The sequence below is a fragment of the Oryza sativa genome, chromosome 11 (genome assembly GCF_034140825.1).
Source record: "Oryza sativa Japonica Group chromosome 11, ASM3414082v1".
In the NCBI taxonomy this organism is placed as follows: Eukaryota; Viridiplantae; Streptophyta; class Magnoliopsida; order Poales; family Poaceae; genus Oryza; species Oryza sativa.
In genome coordinates, this window is record NC_089045.1 from 25,620,299 (window position 1) to 25,630,363 (window position 10,065).

General features: G+C 41.5%; 1 protein-coding gene across 1 annotated transcript; it reads right to left on the minus strand.

Moving 5' to 3' along the window:
- Positions 1 to 6,532: 6,532 nt before the first annotated feature.
- Positions 6,533 to 9,460, minus strand: LOC107275527 (disease resistance protein PIK6-NP). The gene has a single exon (XM_015760844.1). It carries the CDS (start codon positions 9,458 to 9,460, stop codon positions 6,533 to 6,535), a length of 2,928 nt encoding a protein of 975 aa, XP_015616330.1.
- Between the last annotated feature and the right edge of the window lie 605 nt (positions 9,461 to 10,065).

The following is a 10,065-nucleotide window of genomic DNA, read 5'->3' on the forward strand; positions in this document are numbered from 1 at the left end:
TGAGTTGCCAAAAGGAGTAAGGAAAAGAATAGATTTTTTTTCAGATCTAGATTTCTGTGGCAAGAGGATCAAGGGGTCAAGAAATATCACCTAGTCAATTGGCAAATTGTTTGCACTCCTAAGGAACAAGGGGGTTTGGGGTTATTAGATTTGGGTTGTATGAATGTTGCCTTGCTGGGAAAATGGCTTTGGCGCCTGGAAAATGAGAGAGGCATTTGGCAAGATTTGTTATCAGCTAAGTATCTAGGTCAAAAAAAAAACTTTATCTCAAAAAAAAAACCAAGACCTGGGGATTCACATTTTTGGAGGGGTCTAATGAAGGTCAAAAAGAGTTTCTAACTTTTTTTGTGAGAAGGTGGGGAATGGTAAAAAATAGCCTTGTTTTGGGAGGACAGCTGGTTTGGAAGAAGACCTTTGGCTGAACAATTCCCTAATTTGTATAATGTTTCTCTTCGCAAAAATGTGCTGGTGGCCAAAGTAATAGGAGAAGGGTTAGGTAGTCTAAGATTCAGGAGGTCTCTTGTGGATAGGAAACATTGAATTGACTGGGGAGGAGGATAAAGTGGTTTTGAAACTGACTAAAAATGGAATTTTCACTGTTAAATCTTTCTATAAAGCAATGATGATTCAAAACACTGGCTTTCAATTCAAGAATATTTGGAAATTTAAAATTCCTCCTAGAGTGAAGGTTTTCCAGTGGCTAATGTTGAAAAATAGCATTTTAACCAAAGATAACTTGCTGAGAAGGGGATGGAAGGGGAAGAAGGCAAAAAGTTAGTTTTATTCTGAAAATGAAACTGTGGAGCATCTTTTCTTAAAATGTCCAATTGCTAGACTTATTTGGAACATAGTGAGTTGTGTGTTTGATTCGAAACCAATCCAGAATATACATCACTTGTTTGGGAGGTGGCTTCAGGATTTTCAAAAAAAGATAAAAACTTTGTGGTGGTGGAAATTGCAGCTATTGTTTGGACTATATGGAAGTTCAGAAATGCTGCATGTTTCAAAAATAAAAGAACACATGATCCTTTAGAGTTGATATATGTTGTTTGCTCCTGGATCAATCTTTGGTCCATTTTGTAGAGATCGGGGGACGCACAAGAAAGGCTTCAGTGGGGGCAGCTCTGTTAAAGACGGTGGTCGCTGACTTCTACAACACTAGATTTGGATGGAATTCATATGTGATGCGGTTACAGGGGGTAGGATGAAGGGGTTGTTGGGGTTCCTCTGTCTTTTTGTGTTTCTGAAGATGTATGCCTACTGGTGGCTACAGTTCCGTGTCTTTTTTTTTCTCTCTGCTGAATCTTGCTCCCTTTTGCTGTAAGACTATTAAAGACTCTGTAGTTTTCTCATTTCATTAATGAAATGGGAGAGGTTTATCCTCTCCTTCTAAAAAAAGGGGTGATAATGGGTGATAAAAAGAATTGATCGCGCTGCAGGTGCCCAAATGGGTGATAAAAAGAATTGATCGCTTTTGGAGATCCTTCCTTTGGAAAGGAGAAGACCCTGACAAAACCAACCCGGGCAGCAGTTTAGTTAATTGGCAAACGGTGTGTAAACCAAAAACTTTGGGTGGTCTGGGCATTCCGGATTTAGAGAGGTTTTCAAGAGCCCTCCGTCTTCGTTGGCTTTGGCTTGGTTGGAAGGACGAAAACAAACCGTGGGCTAGTATGAACGTTCCCTGTGATGATACTGACAAGAGGCTGTTTCAGGTAGCGACGACAATCGAGCTAGGTAATGCCACTAAAATAAGATTTTGGCATGATAATTGGCTCCAAAACAGCTGCCCAAAAGACATCGCACCCTTGTGCTTCAGGCTGGCAAAAAGAAAGCAAAAAAGTGTCCAACATGAGCTCCATAACAATAACTAGCTTGTCTCTTTCCGGCAAATAACATCAATAGAAGAAATCCATGAGCTTGTACGCCTTGGGAGCATGCTTCAGGGAGACATGCTTACTCCGTGCCCTGATGACATCTCATGGAATTGGAATGATTCTAAGGTTTACACAAGTAAAAGTGCTTATCTCTTTCAATTTCAGGGATCTTTTGTTTCCATAGATTTCTCTTCACCTTGGAAGGCGCCGGCTGAACCAAAAGTTAAATTTTTTGGTTGGCTAGTTCTCCACCAGAAAACTCTTACTACTTAAAACTTGCTTCGAAGACACTGGCCGTGCAATTGGATTTGTTGTTTATGCACAAGCGCCTTTGAAGACACTAATTATCTGTTTAGCGAATGCCCTTTCGTCAAGAAAGTTTGGTCCCTAGTCAGTTCCTAGCAACATTTACCTACAAGCAATGCTGGCCTTCCTGTCGGAACTTCAGATTGGTGGTCTCAAATTGATTGTGTGGGTTCAAAGGAGCAAAAGAAGACAATGAGAGGAGCCCTACTTACCACTTGGTGGAATGTTTAGTTAGAAAGAAATAGAAGAATTCTCACCAAATTTTCAATCTTAGAGAGAGCAGTGGAGCAAGATCTTGATCTCCGTAGTTCGGCTTTTTAGGCCCCCTAAATTTTTTGTTTGTGCTGTGTTCTGTTGTATCGTTTTTATTTTCCATTTCTGGACTGAACTGTTTTGTATTGTTTTCTACTTGTAATTAAATTCCAGCAGATCTCCTGTTGTCGTTCTCTAAAAAAAATCCTTAAGCAAACAAAGCCCCCGAACATTCAGTTAGTTATCCATTGATCAACATTCAGCTAAGAGTGCATCATAAATGCGTATAGTTTAGGTAGTTAATATTTTTCCTCAATAGTTTTAGCTAGGCAATGCATATTGAGACTACCATGTCCTTCAATAGTATGGAAGAGAAACGAGGACCCCTGTTAGTTCCATTAAACAGATCTCAATTATTTTAGATGAAAATCATGCTTCAACAGTCCCCCTAATCAACATCCAAAATTTGAGGAAAAAAACGTCGTTCTCAAGCAACACCCAATTTGTGGATCGTGCGGAGGCGCGGAGAAGAGGGCAAGCGCCGATCTCGTAGGGAGTTCAAGGTGGGCCTACCTAAAACATGTTTCAGAAGTTAATGACTTAGGACATGTTTGGATCATTTAGTCCCTGGACTAAAATTAATCTCTGGACTAAAACTTTAGTCTCCTATTGTTTAGATCCAGGGACTAAAAGAGACTAAAGGCACGTGGACCAAGAAAGAGATAAGACAGAGGCTATCACTTTAGTCCCTATAATTACCCAAACGATCCAAGGGGGCGGAAAGAGAGGGATTCGAACCCTCAGTAAAAAAAAAATTGTACAACGCATTAGCAATCCGCCGCTTTAGTCCACTCAGCTATCTCTCCCTGTTCCAAATCGAAAGGTTTCCGTGATATGACAGAGGCAAGAAATAACGATTGCAAAAAATCCTTCCTTTTTCTTTCAAAAGTTCAAAAAAATTATATTGCCAATTCCATTTTAGTTATATTCTTTTTTCTTAATGTTAATAAAAGACCTCCAAGAGGGACTAATGAATTTTAGTCTTAATATGTATTTTTAGTCTCTTTTAGTCATCCCTGTTTGGATTCTTAGGGACTAATGGATTAGTCCCATGAACCAAACAGGGCCTTAATTTTAGAAAATCTGTTGGATAAGTTTTTTTAGAATCTAAATCCAGATTAGAGATTTCTAAAGGAATTTTTGGATTTAGAATTTAATTAGGGGAACTGTTGGTGATACTCTTAGATAGTTAACACATAGTATCAAGCAAGATGTTAAAATACTACCATCTCCTATGTCCTTCATTAATGCGGAGAAAATACAAGGACATGAAGAAAATAAGGTGAGAGTACTATTGATTCAGTGGCTAAAATCGAGAATAAAACGATGTAAATTAGGGATAACTTCTTAGCCTAACAATACATTCTTTTACGGACGGAGGGAAATTCTTATGCTAATAAAATACACTCTTTTGAGGGATGGAGCATGATAAAGCGTATACACACCACTCTAACGGAAAATGAATTTAATGAATTTTATCCCAGCGGCAAGAGACAAATAAGATTTGACCATGATCACAACCATTCAGTTTCCCGAGTAGTTAATAGTTGTGGAAATCATTTATCAGCATATTCTTTCAAGGCAGTATTGCGCCATATCTATGAACAACCTAATCAAAACCACAAGGACATGATGGGTTTTAAGTTCCACATATAAAAGCCCCCTGATTCCTCGCAAGCTACCCCATATGCCTTTTGCGTAGCGGATCTTTGGAAACCTCCTTCCTTGCTTCTTGATTCTGCATTTCCCAAATCCCGCACGAACAAGGTAATAATGGCAAAACATGACGGCTCAACTTGGTAAGTTGTGTGTCAACTGCTCCCTCCATCCCAAAATGTTTCACGCCATTGATTTTTTTAAATATGTTTGACTGTTTGTCTTATTCAAAAAATTTAAGTGATTATTAATTCTTTTTCTATCATTTGATTTATTGTTAAATATACTTTTATATATACATATAGTTTTACATATTTTATAAAAGTTTTTGAATAAGACGAACGGTCAAACATGTTTAAAAAAGTCAACGGCGTCAAACATTTAGGGAATGAGGGAGTATAATTTCTACGATAGCATCCTTCCGAGGTGACATCAGTTCTTGTTATCCTACGGCAGTGAAGGCCATTGGGTCACTACAAATCGAAATAAACTAGGCGAAAATAGGTGAAAACAGGATTTTGGGGGAAGTTAGAAGATAAATTGACTCGTAAAGGGGTTTGTGTATGAAATTGAGTTGTAGGGGGGAAAATAGAAACACTAATGAGTTATAGGGGGCATTTGGATTTTCCCCAGTTATATATGATGGTTGGATGAGCTATTTCTTTTTTTTTTTCTGTTAGCACTTTTCTCAAGTTGTTAAATTATGTATTTTTAAAAAAATATTAAAAAGTTTATTTAAAAACCTAATAAATCAGTTTTTAAGTTAGGGTAGTTAAGTCTTTCTACAGGTAATGCTTAATTAATTATGCACCCATGAGTTATCCTATTTTACATGCCACTGCCAGTTCAACCAAAAGCTCTAGATAAAACGGAGCCTTAGCAATTAGATCTATCTATCTGTTATGAAAAAGAAAATAGTGAGATAACCTCTCTTGAAAGGATTCAAATTCAGGTCGGTGCACAGTGCAGTGTTGTGGAAGACGGTATACGGATATCGGACGGAGAGAGTACCGCTAAACGGTTAATCGGAATGCGGACGATTAATCGGAATTTGGCGGAAATATAACGTTTTGAAAGTATATGTACATAGTTGATAATAGTTTTCCCTTTTTGATAAACAAATGCATATAACTTAATATATTCCTTCTATATATATCCTTAAATAGAATAACCATATATGATATTTAAATAAGTTCATAATGGATAGCTGTTACTGTATATCTCAATTCTGACGTAGTGATGGGTTTTGTTCATAATGCATGAAATGAATTATCAAGAGAATGTAGTACATAGCATAAATGACCGTAATCAAGGTCCCAAATAACATATGTATCGGCTTCATCAAATACAAACTCCAATAACCTGATCATCGTCAAAATCAAGGAACTCATGTTCAAACTTTAGAGGAAGTCAGTTCCTTGTCATTTTACATCTTGCTGCCTTGTGAGAATTTCGGAAGAGCAAACTTCTAGTCAATAGTAGTAAAGGGCACAGCTAATGAGCTGGATTGTGGAATCGACTTTGTCATCACGCCGATTATACGGCTGATTAGACGGAGACGGACGATTTAATCGGTAATGATCGGATTTATGCGTTTGTTACCGACTAATGATGACCGCATCGGCGTGACGTGATGGACTGATCTCCGTATCCGTATTATCGGACGTATTAACGGCCGTTAACACCGTTTTCCACAACACTGGCACAGTGCACTGCCCTGGGCCCTGGCATATCTCCCTGCCAGCCGAGCTAGCAGCCGTTCTCCACAGATGGAAACATAAAACTTTACACTGAAGAGTCAGGACATACAAATACATATCTGCAGCAAGAAGCGAAACGCACAAATCGCACACAGTTGCAATAGTACAGCAGGGTGCTCATATAAAGCACGCTGATTTTTTTATTTAAAGGGAGAAAATTCATTTTTGTATTATATTCTTAAACGTTTCTCAAAATCAAGTTTCACTCCGAATTAAAAAAGCACTTACTTTTTATCTAACTTTTAAACCGGACAAATAACACTCTATTTCCTTTTTATTTTTGTTTAAAATGATGCTGGTTTTTCCTAGTGCAAACTTTTATTAGACATGAATGTTTTTATGACGTATATGCCAATATATATATGTCAATTAATAACTAGGTCCACACAAATAAAATTTACCTGATAATAATTTGCATTTACAAAACCACTATTATATAAATGAAAATCATTGTGAAAAATTATTGAATGTGCTATTTGTCCGGTTTTGAAAGTTAAAGGTAAAAAATAACTCCTTTTTAGTTCAAGGTGAAACATGAATTTAGAGAAAAGTTTAAGGGTCTAAATAGACTTTACCCTTTATTTAGTGATGTAGGAGAGAAATGAAAACCCCAATTAACAATCTTCAGCTTCCCTTGATATCAATGTCCAAATAAGTGTAATGGGGATGGTTGGAATGCTCTGCAATTGCTTTCTTCACAATGTGCTCCTCACATAGATTCCCAATAAACTCGAGCTCTTTCAGGCTTGGGAGGTGCTGGATTCCATGAAGAGAAGCCACCCTTGGGACTTTGAAAGCAACCCTCTCGAGCTTAGGAGCTGTGCCATTATCAAATATGACTGTGCTGAGGTAGCTGCCTTCAAATGAAAGATCAACTAGTTTCTTGAATTCGCTGTCACGGAATATAATTGTCCCCTCCGTCAACGCTTTTCGCAGGAATCTGAGACACTGCAGGCCACGTAGGCTACCCAGCATGCGCAGAGCGTCTTCTGTTAGGTAAGTCTCACGCAGGGTGATCTTGGCGAGTTGATGGAGTTCTGTCATCCAACGAGGAAGCCCACCTCTGGCACCTCTTATGTTTAAGGTTTGAAGCAACCTCGGAGGTGACAGCATATGTGAATCAATCAAACTGTACCCACTGCCACTGTTCTCGGCCTCACTCCCTGTCGCGCCTTCTATTATCCTGATTGACAACGAGCGCAGACAGCTTTCTAGCATCTGAATCTGGCTAAGCAAAAACTTCATCAGATCGACCCTTCCTCTATTGAAAACCACACCCAGCTTCCTCAACCTCCTGAGTCGGCCAAGATCAATGAGCCCGTCATCTTGGCTGGAGATCTCAACATGGTATAGCACTTCCATATCTGTCATAAAACTGATATCAGGCATTTTTACCGTGGAAAATGATTCACCGGATGGTGCCTCTTTTCCAGCCAGCAGATACTTAAGCCTAGGGAACACAACGTTTAACACCCTCACGTTGGTTTGGCGTATGTCCAGCGTCTGCAGATTGTGGAGTTCTTGGATTTGCTTGGGCAGATGATAAATACCAGTGTCCCGGAGGCTCAAATATGTGAGATGACGCGCCCTGGTGCAAATGACCTTCAGGTCTTTAGCTTGAAAACCGCTGCAACCCTCTAGATCAAGCACATTAATTAGATGAAGACCAGGGTGCGTGGCCAGTGATTCGACCAGGCTACGATCTCTGCATGCATGCAGGAATTCATTTTGAATGGAAATACGTTTGGCCATGTCAGGGAACAAATCTTCGTCCACTACACCTTCATCTTCCATTATCGTGGAAAGGAAGTCACGGACTATGCCATGTACTGTACAGCTCTTGAATCTGCCCCAGAAACTAGTACCAGTGAAGTCCCCAGCCGGAAGAAGAAATCTGTGGTTGCAAAGTGCATCGAAGCAGCGGTTGGCAACATCTGATGGTTCTTCTGAAGCAGACGTTACATCTGTTCTACTGATTAGACCCTCGGCAAGCCATCTTGTTGTTAAACTTGTCCTTCGAAAGGTGTGATTTCTAGGGGAAATAGCAAGATATGCCAAGCAATGCCTGTAATGACTGGGCAAGCTACGGTAGCAGAAGTTGAGCATTGAATTAGCATTCAGCGCCGAAGAAGGTTGCAAACTGTTGTTCAGGTCCCTCAGCTCTTCGATGTTCCTGTTAGGGTTGACAAACAGACAACGAAGGAGCATCTTCATGGTAAAGATAGATGGGGCGCACCTAGTTAGGATGGACTTTAGGACCTCCAGCAGATCATTTTGCTGGCTGTTGGCAACCAGGGAAACTGCTCTCTCCAAGAAGAAGTTGATCAGAGATTCTTTATGCTGCTCAGGGAAGTCATTGAAATCGAAAATATTCTGCGGGTTGCAGGAGGTGGCCGCCACTTGAGGTATACTTGTGACCAACAATATGGCACTACCAGCGTAACAGTTACAGCGGACAATATCTCCTATGTCGCTCATGAGTGACTCGGAACGAACATCATCAAAGACGAGCAAGAACCTCGTATCGTTGAGACGCCTTATGATCATGCCCAGGATTGAGCCTTGTTCCCAGCTGCTGACGTTCTCAACCCCAGGAACATTAGGAGCGATGCTCACCAGTATGGACTCGAGCACCTTTTTGCTAGACTGGTCGTCGCCAAGAGAGATCCAGTAGGCCGTGCGGCTGCAATCGGGATCGTACTGTCCGTACATATCATGCACTTTCCGTGCAAGAATGGTCTTCCCCGTACCACGTAGCCCTAGGATGGAGATGACATTCGGCTCTCGGTGTTGGAGGAAATGGACATATTGGTCCATCAACGGAATCCGGTCGAGGAGCTCCTTCGATACTTCCGTTAATAGGTCGGAGTCGTCGTCGGCCAATATGCGCCGCCTCTCGAGGTCTTCATGCTCGGATGCGGCACGCTGATGCTGCTGCTCGCGTGCAGGCACAGGCTCGCCGGGGATGGCGGCCTCAGGCTGATCCAGCTCTCCAAATGGTCGGCTGTCAATGGCTCGTGGGCGATGCTGGTCGGGGATGGCGTCCAGCTCCTGCTCCGGACGTCGTTCGGGCTGGCTGATTGGAATGATCATCTGCCGAGCAGGGCCAGGGCGCCACATCCACATGTCGATAACGCCATACCTCATCCGCCGCTCGCCCACGTCTCGTGCCCGGGCCGTGAGGTCCCGGATATGGGTAGCGAGCCGGTGGCGGGCCAGGATAGTGGCCAGCAACCGAGCGAAATGCCTCAAAGGCCCGCAACAACCTGCGTCGTGGGTGCCGTCGAGGCAGTACACGTACCGGTCGACGAAGAACTCAGATCTCACGGCCACGTCCCTGACCTGATTCAGCCAGGCGCGGACCTGGGGGTCGTTGTCTTCGTTGGCATCGGCGATCTTGAAGAGGAAGGCGTTCATGCTCTCCATTTCGTCCCTCATGAACTGCACGTCACGGCGAACGCCACCCAGCAGTCTCGTCTCATCGACAAGAACATTGCCGAGTCGGCCCAATAGAGAGTTGACGGCGCCCTGGGCGGAGCCTAAGCTGTCCATGCGATATCTCTTGCAGCAATATAGAGGAAATTAAATCAGCTACTCCACCTAGACACCTAGCTTAGCTTCGCTTGCGGGTTGTGGTTGTGGTTGTGGCTGTGGTTGTGGTCGACGCTTGCAGGAGCTTAGCCGGCCTGCACGATCGAGCACTGATAAGTGAAAGATTATATATATACTCGTTGCGACGACCATCTGCAGTAGGGCTAACTTGCACATTATGATATGTGAGCTAGGAATCTATCTATCTATCTATTATATAATTAATTAAAGGAATAGAAAAAGGAGCCTCCACGTTCGCTCTCATGGCCTAGAAATTCTCACATTAATCGGAGAAAAAGAAAAAACAGAGTCCATATAGAAATACAATTTACAAATAGCTGAAATTCGGAATTAAAAAATAAGGAATATTAGAAGAGGGGACTAGAGTCCATATAAAAATACAATTAGGAAATAACTGAAATTCGGAATTAAAAATAAGGAATATTAGAAGTAGACTATAGAGTCCATATAGAAATACAATTAGGAAAAAATAGAAATTCGGAATTAAATATATAATTTAAGGAATAGAAAAATGAGCCTCCACGTTCGCTCTCATGGCCTAGAAA